The sequence below is a fragment of the Marmota flaviventris genome, chromosome 14, assembly GCF_047511675.1.
Source record: "Marmota flaviventris isolate mMarFla1 chromosome 14, mMarFla1.hap1, whole genome shotgun sequence".
NCBI lineage: Eukaryota > Metazoa > Chordata > Mammalia > Rodentia > Sciuridae > Marmota > Marmota flaviventris.
Window position 1 is genome coordinate 51453084 of NC_092511.1, and position 16917 is coordinate 51470000.

The 16917-nt window shown below is 32.4% G+C and overlaps 1 protein-coding gene across 3 annotated transcripts in view; it reads left to right on the forward strand.

Moving 5' to 3' along the window:
• Ehbp1 (EH domain binding protein 1) overlaps nt 1–16917 on the forward strand; it is a 312420-nt gene that overhangs the window by 219141 nt on the left and 76362 nt on the right. For all 3 annotated transcript variants that reach the window (XM_071601621.1, XM_027934467.2, XM_071601622.1), the window contains exon 14: nt 1360–1503. In XM_071601621.1, the coding sequence (XP_071457722.1) occupies nt 1360–1503 (144 nt within the window). The remainder of the gene's footprint in view (nt 1–1359; nt 1504–16917) is intronic.

Sequence of the window (16917 nt, forward strand, 5' to 3'; positions counted from 1 at the left end):
CAGATCCTTTTTTTTTTCCAGTTGTCAATAAACCTTTATTTTCTTTATTTATGTGCAGTGCTGAGAATTGAACCCAGTGCCTCACACATAATAGGCCAGCACTCTATCACTGACCTATGACCCCAAGCCCCCAGATCTTTCAAAAGTTTTTATTTCGAGACAGGGTCTCTCTAAGTTGCTGATGCTGACCTCAAACTTGGGATCCTCCTTCCTCAACCTCCTAAGTTGGTGGAATTATAGGTATGTGTCATCACACCCAGCCTAGTTATAGTTGAATATATCAATCACAAAAAGGCCCCAAAAATGGTATATTAATTTTTTAAAAGAGAAAGCTTCATATAATAATAAAGTAATAAGTTTGTTCTCTATTTTCTTTTCCTTGACCATAAAAACTATACAGTGAAAAGGATGTCAAATTAATTAAGCATCAGAGTAAAGGTAATAGCCATCTTATGCCAGAAGTATGGTGCTAGGCATAGTGGCACCTGCCTATAATCTCAGCTACTAGAAAAGAGATAAGTTCAAAGCCAGCCTGGACAACACATAAGAAGCTCTCTCAAAATAAAATAAAAAGGATCTGGGATACATCTCAGTTATAGAACACTTGCCTAACATGTGCGAAGCCTCATGTCCAATCCCCAGTACCATACACAAAAAAAGAATATTATGTTTTTGGATAATGCCACCATTTAAGAACTGATTTTCATTGACGGCCAATATCTGTTGTTCTCCAAAAATACATTGTAAAATTACAAATTGGAGAATATTTCTCCAATTCTGATATGATAAATTGTTTTCTTATAAAAAATGTAAATAGTAGAGAAAACCAATTTTACATATTTATTTTTTTAAAAATATAGTAGCTTTGCATTTTTCTATAAATATTAATGTCAGGAATTTAAAAGATGGTTGCCACAGGTATTTAATGTCTATCTAGTACAAATTTAGAAGACACATTGTTGTCACTTCTATGAGAACATAAAAAGTCTATAAGAACTTTAGAAAATGTTTTTGGCTGACAGATTTACTATGTTTATGAGCACATATGAGGAATATGTAATTTACACACACCACTTATAAGACTATGTTCTAATGAAAGTATACTTAAATTCAATCCAATTTTAGACAGTAAAGATATTTCATTTATGTCAAGATTTATGTATTCATTCTAAATGTTTAGTCAACATTAATATTTTGTATAGGTAATATTAGTAAGAAAGCTAAAACCTTACTCCTGACCTTTTATTTCAACAGATTGTCTAACTTTTAATTCGTTTATAAATGTAGATTATTTGTTTGATAATGGATTTGTTTATTTCTTTAAATTTGGCGTCTAATTCTGTTTCTTTGCTTTTTAAGCATCGAATGTTATCCAGACAAGAAGAACTTAAAGAAAGAGCAAGAGTTCTTCTTGAACAAGCAAGAAGAGATGCAGCTTTAAAGGCAGGGAATAAGCAGAATTCCAGCACAGCCACACCACTCTGCAACAGGCAGCTAAATGATGTGAGAAATACTGGTTGAAAAAACCATAAGTTGTTCATTATAATCATAATCAAAATGGGTGAGAAGAGTAATTTGTTAATATTTTCTGCAGACTTTGTTCATTATGAATACCTGGTACACTTATTGAACTGATAAATTCATGCCTATCAGACCATATTGTCATCATTTTTACATAGCAATGTTAACAACTATCAGAAAAGTAAGATCCTAGAGTACAAATTCCATGTATACATTAATAATCTGTTTTTCGTTGAATTGCATTTTGTAAGGCAAAATGCTCAGTGGTAGAGCACTTGTCTGGGTTTGTTTCCCAGTACCACCATCAAAAAAAAAAAAAAAAAAAGTTATGATTGTACTCTTGTTTAAACTGTATTTTGTTCATGGAAGTTAATTTTGTTGTAAATAATAGTGTATCAATGATGCCTGTAATTTATTGAATGCCTACCATACATTCCAGGAACCATAATTATTATACTTAATTCCATGAATATATTCAAACTACTTATCAGAGTCAGTATTTAAACCTGAGCCTTATTAGATTTTCAGAAATAGTGCTTTCTCCTATTGCCATCCCTGGATTAAACCACATTTTTATACATGTTTTTATGTAGTGTTTCACAGACAATATAATGAACATATAATAATTTAAAGTCATTAAATATTAGAAAACATAAACCTCTTCATGAATTTGAAAACTGTGACAACCCTGCCTACCACCAAATTCACATGTACATAAAACTATAGTCTTTTTTAAGACTTTGCAGATATTAATTTAATTGTCTCTGACTTGGTGCATTGTTTCTCAAACTTCAACTCTTTTTTTTTTACACAATAACTTTATTTTCTTTATTTATTTTTATGATGTGCTAAGGATTGAACCCAGTGCCTCACACGTGCTAGGCAAGCACGCTACTGCTGAGCCACTCCAGCCCCAAACTTCAACTCTTTTATACATCTTGGAATATAGATCAGTTTAGTGAACTACCGTAACTTATTTTTAATGTATAGGAATAGAATAGAATAGAAAATATCAAAATTCATCACACTTTATTAGTGTAATATTTTGTGTGTGTGTGTGTGTGTGCGTGTGCGTATATGTTTGTGTGTGAAATTTTTGTTTCAGTTACATGGATATGTATTTTTACTAGATCTTGAAATAAACTGTATTCTTAACTGGGGCCAGGATCAAAAAAGTTTGAGAAACACTAATCTAGAGGACCATTCCTTCTAAGGAAGAACCTGTAGCTTTTATGTTGGGTTTTTCAGTAGCTAACCATCTTTATATAATCAATTTGTTGATTGATTCACTTGCAAGATACATATTTTCTTTAAAAAGATATTTATTGGTTATATAAATCAAGTCAATTCACAGTGACTGAAAAACATTAAGCTTTTTTCCTTCATGGAGTTTACATTCTGGTGGGAAAAGGAGAGATAGTAACAAGTAAATAAACACAATAATTACAGAGTATGAAAATTGTATGTGTATAGTAGAGGATAATTTGAAGGTAGAGGTTAAATGACCTGAGGAAGATATATTTGAACTGAGATTTGGATAAGAAGAATGTAGTCAAGTGAACAACCAAAAAAAGAATATTCATTTTTAAAAAGAACAATTTGTGAAATTAATATTTGTGACAATATTTCACAATTCTTTCATGTTCTAAAAAATATAATTTAAAAATATAGTTATATTCAAATATATACTATATCATTTTACCTATGTATAAATTTTACCTATTTTAATAATTGTTATCTAATGTTTGTTGAGCACTTGGTCTGTGTCAAGCAAGATTCTAAGTGCTTTCACATAAATCATTTAAACATCATAGTAAGTAGATAAATATTATCATTCCCATTTTACAGTTGAAAAAACTGACACACAGAAAATCATTGAATTGCCCATGATTACACAACTAATAAGTAACAGATCTAGGAATTGTTCCTAAACACTCTGACTTGAGATATTATATTCTTAATGTACTGTGTCATAATTCTTTTTTTTAATATTTATTTTTAAGTTTTTTAGGTGGACACAACATCTTTATTTTACGTTTAATGTGGTGCTGATGATTGAACCCAGTGTCTTGTGCATACTAGGCAAGCACTCCACCACTGAGCCACAACCCCAGGCCCCTCATAATTATTTCTTGTTTATTTTTCTGACGTCTTTGTGAAGGAAGAGTAGATATTAAAGTAGTAATTAGCTATCTGAGTTTGGAAAACGTGTTTAAATTTTCCTAGAGTAACAAATAATGCAAATTAAGCCTAGAATTCAAGTATATTGACTCTTAAGGCTATTTATTCTTTCGTTCAGTTTATTCTTTTGTTAGTTCAGCCTTTTAACAAATATTTCTCAGCCATCTCTTCTGTATAAGACACCAGTAATCTTACTTATACGTTTTATTTCCCAAATGAAACTTAAACTTTTAACTAAGTTAAAAGTGTGAATTCAATACTAAAAAATAATGACAGCTGGGCATGATGGTGCACCCTTATAATATAAGCAATTCAGGATGCTGATAAAGGAGGATTGCAAGTTCAAAGCCAGTCTTGGCAACTTAGCAAGACTCTACCTCAAAATAAAAAATACAGAGGGCTGGGAATGTAGCTTGATTGGTAGAGCACCCCTGGGTTCAAGCCCTAGCACTGAAACATAAAATTACTAAAACATCTTTTATTCCATGTCTGTGACATTTTACTGAATATATTTATAATTTGGACTTTTAAGAAACTCTGCGGATCAGCATTTATGAAATTAGATACTCTTTTACATTGTTGGAAGCATGGAAATTGCCGCACCTTTCTGAAAAGCAGCTAGATTTCATCAAGAAATGCTCATTCTGATCATGCTGAATGAAATAAGCCAAACCCAAAATATGAAAGGTGGAATGTTTTTTCTGATAAGTGGATGCTGATTCATAATGAGGGGGGGATAAAGGGACTTTGGATTATGTAGAGGGGAGTGAGGGGAGGGGAGGGGATTTGGGGATGAGAAGGATGGTGGAATGAGATGGACATTATTACCCTATATATATGTATGATTACACTACCAGTGTGACTCTGCACAATTTTCAGTCAGAAGAAGGAATAGTTGTGCTCCATTTGTGTACAGTGTGTCAAAATGCATTATGTATAACTAATTAGAACAAATTTTAAAAATAAAGGTTAAAAAAATGCTCATTCTGGGACTGGAGGTGGTAGAACACTTGCCTCACATATATAAGACCCTCCTGGGTTTGATCCCTTGCACCACAAAAAATAAAAAGAAAGAAAGAAATGCTCATTCCTTTTCATAGTAATTCCACAAATAAAAATAGATTTGCAAATTTTCATCACAATATTTTCTATAGTACCAAAAATTTCAAAGTGGCCTTATATGCTCAAATATAGGGGAATGATTAAATAAATTAATACAAATACATATATTTGTTATGTACGCATTAAAAATGATCTTCACTAATGTTTTGAAATAATATTTTAAAGACATAAGTAAATGCTCACAATGTCATTTTGTACAAAAAGATATGAAATAGTGTATTTTATATATTCTCCATTTTGAAATAATATAGGCTCTTTTATATTTACACTGAAAAATCATCAGAATGTTAACAGTGTTTATCCCTAAAGGGTAGAACATGTTTATGAGTTGTTATTTTTTTCCTTAGTTCTTTCTGTATTAAAAAAAAAAAAAAGGCATATTAATTTAGGGCTGGGGATGTAGCTCAGTTGGTAGAGTGCTTGCTTTTCATGCACAAGGCCCTGAGTTCATTCCCCAGCACCACAAAAAAGCTACGTCCCACAATAAAGATATCTACTTTAAAATAAATAAATAAAGCACTCTCTCCCCTTCTCCCCCACCCCATTCCCTTCTTTAAAAAGAAAGAATTAAAATCATTTTTTTGATACTAAAAGAAGATGTTTTAAGCAAATTGTTATCGTAGCATACCCAAACTTGACTAAAGCAGTTTTACTTAAACTGGGGTTGTATTTCAGTATCTGTAAAGTGTATATATATACTTAAAGTGAGAGATATTTGGGGGCTGGGACTGTAGCTCAGTGGTAGAGGGGAAAAAAGAGAGAAACAGAACTCTACAGTTAATGATTTAAGTGCATGCCTAGGTATGGAACTAGGTATGGACTGAATGATTCAATAATAGATAGACTATTGTGAAATTGACAAACAACAATCATGGTATCTCACAAGATACCTCATTATTGGTTTGATAATGTCTTGGGTCAGCTCTATTGTATTTATGTATTGGTTGTTTTTCCCCCATCCATTTTCATAGCTGGCTAGCTACATGGCAGTTTGATCTGTTTGTTACATTCATTTCACATTTACCTAAAGGTGTGCCCTATGCTTGTGAAACTGTTTTTTGTTGTTGTCGTTGTTTTGTTTTGTTTTGTTTTTAAGTTTTAGGTGGACACATTTTACATTTATGTGGTGCTGAGGATCGAACCCAGTGCCCTGTGCATGCCAGGCAAGTGCTCTACCACTGAGCCACAACCCCAGCCCCTGTTATTGTCATTTTGTTTTGTTTGTTGTTGTTGCTGAGGTTCTAATCCAGGGCCTCACATACATTAGGCAAGTGCCCTACCACTGAGCTATATCCTCAGCCCTGAAACAAGACTTGAATAGTCCCAAAAATATTTCCATATCCTTCCTCTTTCAACTTATTTATTTTTGCATAATAAAACATTAACAACACAGTAGTGCATTAAAAATTAACATACCATGGTCAATTTGAATTTATTCTAAGAATGAAAGATGGTTTAGTATTTCAAAAACCAAGCAATGTAAATGACCATTTTAACAGAATAAAGAAGACTAGCGATAATTTTAATTGGAGGATACAGAAAAAAAGTGAAAAATATCACCATATTCATGGTTCAAGAGAAAAATAACACAATTCCTCACAAATTATGAATAAAAAGGAACTTTTATTAACTTGATAAAATGTATCTATTACAATCTTATAGCCAACATTATAATTAATTATGAAACATTGAGCTAGACATGATGGTGCACATTTGTAATGTGCACATTTGTAATCCCAGTCACTCGAAAGCCTGACAAGAAGGATTGAAGGTTTAAGGCCAGCCTCAGCAACTTATCAAGGCCCTAAGCAACTTAATAAGACACTGTCTCAAAAAATAAAAGGGGTTGGGGATGTGGTTCATTAAGCACCCCTGGCTTCAATCCCTGATACCAATAAAAAAAGAAAAAGAAAAAAGAAACATTGAAAGCTTTCCACTTAAGACAGGACAAAAGGCAGGGAAGTCCACTATCATTTCTATTTAACATCACAATGAATATCCTAAAATAAGACAAAGAAACAAAAGGTATAAGTGTGAAAAGGGAGGAGTAAAACTATCATTCATCAAAAATATGATTTACATAGAAAAATTCAAAAAAAATTACAGATAAATTTTTAAAGTAAAGTTAGCAAGATTACCATACATAAAATTAATATCCAAAAATAACTTATTCTCCAAGAAGATATGTAAATTGCCAACAGCACACTAAAAAGATCCTTAGCAGGGCATGGGGGCAGAGGCCTATAACCCTAGTAACTCAGGAGGCTGGGGCAGGAAATACTGCAAGTTCAAAGCCATCTGCAACAACTTAGCAAGGCCCTGTCTCAAAATTTTTTAAAAATGCTGATATGTAGCAGTGCTACAGTGCTCCTGGGTTTAAGACCCAGTACCAGGGTTGGAGGGCAGGGGACAGATTTAACATCATTAGTTACCAAGGAAATGCAAATCAAAGCCATGGTGAAATACCATTATATTCCAATGAAACTGGCTAAAATTTAAAATACCAACTATAACATGAGTTGATAATAATATGGAACTAAAATACTCTGATATTGTTTATAGAAATGTAAAATGGTATAACCATGTTAGAAAATTGTTGGGTCATTTCTTTAAAAGTTAAACATATTACTTAGCAGTTCCAATCTTAGGAATTTACTCAAGAAAACTAAAAACATATGACCATACAAAAACTTGTATACAAGTTTTCAGCAATTTTTATTCTAACACCCAGAAACTGGACAAAACATTACCAGATGAATGAATAAACATATCATGATGTAGCCATACAATAGAATATAATTTGAGCATCCCTAATCTGAAAATTCAAAACCTATAGTGCTCTGAAATGCAAAGCACTTCTGATCTTAATAATTTCAGATAAGATGCATTCAACTTGTATCACTCAGCAGTACAAAGGAACAAATTACTGATACACACAATAACCTTAACAAATGACAGAAATATAGTGAGAACACAGAAAAGACATATATTATTACATTTATATGTAATCTGCATGTAATTCTACCACCTACTAATATAGAGTGACAAAAAGCAGATCAGTGGTTACTTAGAGGCAGGGTAGGTAGAATTAACTGCATAGGAATATGAGCAAACTTTTTAGAGGGATGGAAAGGAAGGATCTATAATTTTTAATTTAATTTGTGAATACACCTGTATATATTTGGTAAAACTCTTCAAACTTAAAAGTTACATATTATTATTAAGGTGTAAATTATACATATTATCATATTTAAAGTTTAAAAGTTTAGGGACTGAGGATGTAGCTCAGTGGTACTAGCATGTGTGAGCCCCTGAGTTCAATCCCACATACTATAAAAATAAAAATTTAGAAATAATACAGTAGCTTCAAATATAAATAATATGCCAGGAATAAGTCTTTAAGCAGAAAACTGTAAATATTCTTTTTTTAAAAATTTTTTTTTTGTAGTTGTAGATGGACAGCATGCCTTTATTTTATTTGTTTATGTTTTTATGTGATGCTAAGGCTCAAAGCCAGTGCCCCACATGTGCTAGGTAAGTGCTCTGCCACTGAGTTACAGCCCCAACCTCAGAAAACTGTAAATATTCTGAAAACAAAAGAATTACTAAATAAACGGAAGGACATGTCATTTTCATAGTTGGAAGATTCTTTTTTAATTTTTATTTTATCAGGTAAGAACACTTAACTTGATATCTACCCTCTTAATTTTTAAGTATATCAAACAGTATTATTGACTATAGGTATAATATTGTGTAGCAGATCTTTAGAATTTACTCATTTTGCTTCACTGAAATTTTTATCTGTTAATTAATAACTTCCCATTTCCCCCTCCTTTTAGCCCCTGGCAACAACTATTTCACTTTTTGGTACATTGATTTAACTCCTCAGTACTTCATATATTTGGAATCATACCGTATTTGTTCTTTTGCGACTGGCTTATTTCACTTAGTATGAATGTCATCAAGGTTCATCCATGCTGTAGCATATGACAGAATTTCCTTTTTTAAGGGTGGATAGTGGGGCTGGGGATGTGGCTCAAGTGGTAGCGCGCTCGTCTGGCATGCATGCGGCCCGGGTTCGATCCTCAGCACCACATACCAACAAAGATGTTGTGTCTGCCGATAACTAAAAAAATAAATAAATATTAAAAATAAAAATAAAAAAATAAGGGTGGATAGTGTTCCATTGTATACATATATACTGCATTTTCTTTGTCCATTCATGTTGATGGGCCTTTAGGTTGTTTCTGTATCTTGGCTGGTGTGAATAATGCTGCAGTGAATATGGGCATGCTAACATCTCTCAAGATCCTGATTTCGCTTATTTTGGATAAATTCCCAGAGGTGGAATTTCTGGGTCACCTTGTAGCTCTATTTTAATTTTTGAGGAGCCTCCATACTGATTTTCATAATAGCTATACCATTTTATTCCCATTAACAGTGTGTGAAGGTTCCAGTTTCTCCACATTCTTGTCAATACTGTGTTTTGTTTTTTAAATAATGGCCATTCTGACAAATATGAGATGATACCTCGTTGTGGTTTTGATTTGTGTTTCCCTGATGATCAGTCATGATGATCATCTTTTCACATAACCATTGACCATTTTTATTTCTTTGATGAAATGCATATTCAAGTCCTTACCACATTTTTAATAAGTTATGTGTTTGTTAGGGTGTTTTACGTATTGACTTATGGGAGGTTCTTATGTATTTTGGAGATGAGGTCCATAGTAGATATATAGCTTACAAGTATTTTCTTCTCTTTCATTTGTTATAGTTTACTTTGTCAGTGGTTTCCTTTAATGTGTTTTACAATTCTAACTCTGAGTCACATCACTTTGGCTTATGTAGTCACAAAATTCCACTCAGGTATAAGAAGAGGAGATGTAGATAAATCCTACCACTCTGTAGAAGGAATGTCAGAGTCTGTAAAAGCATGTGACATAGGAAATATTGTGGCTGCCTCTTCTTGGTTAAAAGTTAAAGCTTAATTGAAAACCCTTTCTTGCACATTTCACTGTTGCTTATTTTTTCAAATGTCAAACCCTTTATAGGCGCTGGAATTGTGGCTCAGTGGTAAAGTGCTCGCCTAGCACACTTGAGGCTCTGGGTTCGATCCTCGGCACCACTAAAAATAAAATAAAGGTTATTGTGTACACTTACAACTAAAACAATTATTTTTAAAACAACCTGTATAGATGTGTTTTGAAAAATATTAGCTTTATGAACTAAATGGTACATTCCAGAGCTATTGCTCTTTTTCTGATACTTGGTATTTTTTAGGGATTATAGCTAATATTGAAATGACTTAAGAAAGAGTATATAAAATGTCAAGTAAGTCCAATTTCAGAAATATGGAAGCGGTTAGACCTTATTATTGCTTTTCAGACTTTCAATTTAGTATGCAACTTGATATCATGATGATATCTTTTTAGGAACAAAGTAGTTTTCTTAATTTGATCTTTTTAAAATAATTTTTAAGTAGCTCTTATACATACAGATTGTCATTATTTGGTCAATGCTGTCCATTTTTTGGGAAAGTAGAGTGTACAACTTGGCTGACAAAATAGAAAAGGAAAATGCTAATTTCACTTCTGGAGTAATTGAAGATTGTAAAAACAGAAAATTAATTTGTGTCTCTGATTCTCTTTCCATTTGTAAAGTGGAAGCAAAATTCTCTCTCTCTCCTCTCTCTCTCTCTCTCTCTCTCTCTCTCTCTCTTTTGTTTTGTTTTGCCTTTCCTGTTTGACACTCAAATTAATAGGTGCCCATGGTAAAAGGGAAGGGAACCATGACTAATAGACATCTCCACTTTAGTGTCAGCATCCCCATCACTCTGGAGAGATCAAAAGACTTTTGGTAAATAAAAGCAGGTCTAACCCACCCCTACCCCAAAATGACTGGGATTTCATTTAGAGAACATTTTGATGTTTTAACTTTGCTTTAATTTATACTGCTCTTACTTGTAAATTCATTATAATTTACCTTGCCCTTTATAAAATTTACTGAGAGTCAAAAGTGCTAGAATGGGAAAGAGAAACCTATTTCTACCCACTATATATTCTTAGTGCAACTGGAAATTCTGATGATTTAAAAAAAAAAAAAAGTTGGTACCCAGGAATGTCCTTAAGTTTTTTTTAAAAAGTGGGATCCTGACCTCAGATCTTCAAGAGGTTACTGAAGAGCTTACTGGGATCACTTATTTATTGCTTAAAGGACCACTAACTGAGAATGTCTTTGGCAATTTCTACTGTGTATACTGTGTTCCTATACAACCAGCCTAGAACTTTCTGATGAATACCAAGAAAAATGAGTAAAGCTATTGTAATAATTGAAACAGAATATGTAAATAGAAGTATATGGTGCATTGGACAATATCCATGTACTCAGTATAGGTTAGCAACTTTTTTGAGGCTTTTGCATCTAATTCTAGACTAAGAGAATACAAATTTATAGGAGATTCACAGAAGATTTAAAGGATTGAAAGCTCAAATCTACTTCTAAGGAAAGATATTTATAAAAATAAAAAGAAAATTGGGAAATAACTTAAGTGAGTACTTGAATATATGAAGCCTCATAATCCTTCTTGTAGCCCCGTAACCCAAGAGAATAAATTTTTCAACTACTCAACATAGCCTTACAAGTCCTTTCTAGCCTCATCTTCCACCTCTCTCCATTTTTACAGTCCAGTTCTAAGTTGTTGCATTATCTAGAATATACCTTACTCTTTTCTGTTTTTTTAATATTTACTTTAAGTTTTAGGTGGACACTATATCTTTATTTTACACTTATGTGGTGCTCAGGATCGAACCCAGTGCCTCGTGCATGCTAGGCGAGCACTCTACCACTGAGCCACAAAGCCAGCCCCTACCTTACTCTTTTCATTCCAATCTCAGGCATTTGTTGTTCTCTCTCTGAAATACCCTGCTTATTGTTTCTGGTGAAATACTGCTCCTGAACACTTCCCTGTGGCTTCTTGCAATAAAGATCTCTTTCCATTTTTTCTAGTATGTTTTGAAATATCTTTATGTACTAGACACTTATTCCAATATAATTATCTAATTACAAATCTCTTTCCCACTTAACTGTTATCTATTCAAAGTACAGTAACCTGTTATTCCCAAAACCAAGTGTTCAGTAACTGTTCAATGAATAAATGAAAGGAATAGAAAGGCTATTTTTCATGTTCTCTGAGTGTTAACTAATTTAAAAATGTGCTTAAACATGAAAAGTTTGCTATAAGGAGTTTCTTTCTAGTAAAGGTTTATAAAAGGAAAATTAAATGTTTCTCAGAAGACCTATAATGCAGAATAGACTATCATTGGGCAGCCACAGTGATTTTAGTGTTCTCCTGTCTATAGAGAGACAAATGAGACTACTTTTGCCACTTTGGGACTTAAAGCTTCTTGTATCATCTGCTTCTTGTTGTTCTTGAATCCTACATTGTGATATCTTTCTCTCTTGTTAATGGTGTTTGTATACCAAATCCTTACATACATTTGCTTGTCCCATATTCTGGGACTCTGATTAGAGTTCACTTCCTAACTCTGCACTAAGTTATAGCACTCCACTATAAACATTCTCTCTTGTAATTAGTATAGCTTTAGAGACTGCAAGACTAGGAAGCAATTTTGAACACATTGAAAAACAATTCTTGATAATTTTATCTGGTAGATCCCTACATACAGACTCTACTTAAGTTATCCTCAGAAAGAATTCGAGTTATAATTTCTCTTAAAAAGACAACTCACAGATATGAAGAGACTTTTAATTTTTCTTAAATTTTTCCAGTTGTACAACTGAATATTTGAATGAGAACTTGCAATAAGTACAAATTGCCTTTTAAGTGTTTTTATTAAGAAAAGTCATTTATATGATTCATTTGTATCTTTGCACCTTTGGGGGTTTTTGTTTGTTTGTTTTTGGTGGGAATGGAGATTGAACCTAGGGCCTTTTTCATGCTAAGCACATACTCTATCCCACTGAGGTATATATCTCTAGCCCCTCTTTATGCCATTAGATAACTCATTTAACCTTTTACAGTTGTTCCCTGAATATTTTTCCATAGGAAGCAAATTTCATCATTCTAGATCTCTGTGATTTATATTTCTGATCTTCCTATTCCTTTTATTCTATGAAGATTTTCACATGTTGCATTTACTATTAAAAGTTTTAGTTAAGTTATTTGTAGTATTCATTGTTTCCCACATGTGTTAAAATCATTTTTGTCTCTGGGTACAGGGTTGCTCACCTATCATCCCAGTGGCTCAGGAGACTGAGGCAGGAGGATCACAAATTCAAAGCCAGCCTCAGCAACTTAGTGAGGGCCTAAGCAACTTAGAGAGACTTTGTCTCAAAATAAAACATAAAAAGGACTGGAGATGTGGCTCAGTGGTTAAGTACCCCTAGGTTCAATCCCAGGTACCCCTCCAAAAAATATATATATATATATATTTTTTTTTTCACATGATACCTCTCCAAAAAAAAAAATATTTTTCACAAAGTAAGCTCAGAGTTTGATAGCTTTAACATTCCAGCCCCTTTTATCATCCAAAGAAATCTTTTATTAATATGTAATCACAAACTCCAAGAAAAATATAATCTTTTTAAAGAAACTATTTTCCTTTTGATTATTTCCTTTTTTTAAATTTCAGTTCCCCCAATCACTTTCTATAACAAGTTAGTCTATTTTTGACTCTTTTCTTTTTGCTTTGCATTGAAATATAATTGCTTCTAAAAAATACATTTAATAAACAACCACTATTACATTTAATGCTAAGGTAATTTTTTAAATATCTAAAAGAGATGATTGCATTTGATGTGCTAAAGTTTAGGATTAATATGCTATATGCAAAATATAGGATAACAATCCTGGTACCCACAGTCCTTGGAATTGTTGTTAGATTATTTGTGAAGCATTTTGCACGTATCAGAAGAATGATGTCATTTAATTATTACTTTTTTAAAAAATAAATAAAATCTATTTTATAAATAGAAAGTTTTAAAAGAGAATGAGGATAAAACTTCAATCTAATTAGTCTAATCACAACAGTGTATATATAAATATGTTTTTGTTTTTCCAATAATTATATAGCATAAGAGTATGATGCACAAATAGTTCTTTAAAAGAAATATCATAAAAGTATTACAATGCTATTATAAAACAGAATTAAAGTTTTTCTCTAATATTTAATCTGCCAATATAATAACCTATCCATTATACTCAATTAGCATAGGAGCCTGTTCTCACATAGCAGGTGGCAAGATCAAACTATAAGTTAGTAGCAAGTCCTAGAAGATTTGTAGTATTTTGTCTTCAGAGGTTTATATGAATATTTGAATCCTCTAAATAAAATTGTACATATTGGAAATAATTTTAGTTTGATCAGTCTTTGGTTAACTGTTAAGATTAGTAATACAAAATGATACAATATAGTAATTTTTAAAATTAGCCTTTAGAAATTAATTCAAATGGCTTAATTGGTAAGAACTAAGAGAATGCAAGCTGTTCTTTTGTGATTCAAGTCTGTAACAGGTATTGTGTCCCCATGTAGGGTGGGACATCAGCCTTGAACTTTTGATGTTGATTGGAAAATATTGATTTAAATGAGACTAGTCTCTCATGCTGATAATTGTAGCAGATTTAGATAAGATCACTAGATATTCTCCAAATAATAAAAAAGCATTTACCATCCAACTGGTAAAAATAATAAACATCATTAAACATCTCTCCTAGTAACTTTTTCTATAATTTCAAATATGTGTGTTCTAAGTATATATCTTTATAAAAATAGAATGATATGATTGTACTCATATTTTGGGTGATGTTGCATTTAATTTTCCTCTAGGAATTGAAGCTTGAAGTCCAAACTAAAATTTTTATTTTTCCTAATTATTCATATTTTCAGTTATATTATTAGCAAGAAGTAGGTTAAATTTGCATTTGTAATTTCATTAAAAAGAACATCATATGTCAGTAATCATAAAAAGAAATCTAAAACCTATAATAATGTATAGACTGAGTATTTTATCTAAATTGGGGTTTTTTATCCCCTGTATGGGGTAGAATATATATGCCATGAGTACTGAGGTGAAATATATTTTTTATTTTTTTTACTTCAACACAATGTCAAAATATTTAATGCACATAATTCATTTCAGATCAGTAAGGTACTTTAAATGTATGTCTAATCTCTTAACAGTTGCATTTTAGAGAATAACAATACTTAGCATAGCACACTTCTGCGTTCAGCATAAACATTTCTGTACAAAACAGTTTGTTTTATTCCTTGTGATTTAAATAATACTTTATCTATTATGTCTAAATTTAAGTTGAAGTCTGCTGTCCTAACAATGGATTCTAGATTTCTTAGGAAACATATTGTTAGCTTACTAGCGTATCTTCAAAGTCACATAAAAACATCAGCATTGTTTGGGAGGAAAAAAAATCCTCAAGCATCTTTTCTATTATGTGACCATAAACCCCTGGCCTCAAAAATCTTATTTGTTTGGGATTTCCATGAATGCATGAAGCTAGTGTTAGGTGTCTTAGCATCAGGAACACTCCTTTTATGCCACTATTAGTGACATGGACATTTTCCATATGGCTGTTCAGTGTAGTATTGAACATCCCATGTCAGTATCACCATTACTAAAGCCGTATTTTATATTGCCTATTCTGTTATTGCTCAGCATGCACAAGAGTAGAGTTTAAATCTTCATTCATTTCATTTTTTAATGTTTCTTTTGTTCTCCTTATCATGTTCTGGCTTTCCCAAGGATATATGCCTTGAATGAAGTCACATGTGCATTACTAATTGTGCACTATTGTATTTACAGTTCCTAGTGGTGGCACTGTGAAGCTACTAATTCCTTTGCTTCACTTGATGTAAAATAATCTGAATGTCTTTGATAGCAGTGAAACAGTATTAATTGTTTTGTACATTTCTTGGTCACTCTTCTTAGGTGGTCTTCATAATCTATTAGAACTTTCAGCCAGATTTTTGTAATGTCATGCCTCCAGCAGTGATTAAATTGGTAATTAATGAACAGTCTTTGGCAATGTAAACCACATCCCGTTAATTTTCCCTTTTGAGTTTTTAGAAGTTGTCTTCTGTGTCAGAAATCATTGCGCCACCTTGCTATGGCCCCTTGGCATGAAACCACAACGACTTGATTTTTGCAGCCATTAGTAGATCAGAGCAGTAATTTCACAGTATTTTGGTCAAGGTAATTATAATAGCAAGAACTGAGTAGATTTGAAAATTCACGAAACAAGTCCAGAAATACCAGGTGAGCTTCCTTGTGTTCATTGGAACGTTATGATTAGTTTAATTGGTCTTTGTTTGATTTTAGCCGCAGAAACTATTTGTGCCACAGCAGTGCAGTGACTTTATACTTGAATGTTTCTGACCTTCTTTGACATGGTGGGTACAAAAATGAGCCCTTTGAAACAGTCCCCTTCCCAAAAGGGGGTTAAACTGCATTTAAAAAATTAACTATGGTAAAGAAAGCTTTCTAATTAGTTTCTTAATACTTACTCTATTTTATGAAATGCTTATTAGCACGTTAATTTTCCTCTCTCCATTTAATTAATTTGTACAACTGTTTTTATTTATATTTTTTAACTAGTAGTCCTGTGAGATACTGACATAGAGTTTCAGTGTTTTACAAGAATCTTGCAATGCCCTAATGTGAATGAAATTAAAATGCTGCTTTCATTTTTGTCACAAAGTAGATAAAAGTATTTCCATACTTGACTGAGTGCTTATATGTGTATTAGCCCTTGGTGATATATTTGTGTACATTAGGGTTTTAAAAAATGATTTGCCTCTTGGCTTCTGGAAGAATTGCCTTGGTCACCAAATTTTCTGGAAGCCCTTAATGGAACCAAATAGTTTACTTGAAGTTTGGACCTAACCATCGGGGTGTTTCATGCAGTCTTGTCAGTTGATGTTCATGAATTGACTTGAACAAAGATCAAAGTGTTTCTCCAAATGAAGAATCTGTGAGACAGCTCCTTCAGTTGCACCACAAGAGCTAATCAAGCCATCAGTTCTTTATGCGCTCTACATGTCTTTAGAATTTAATACC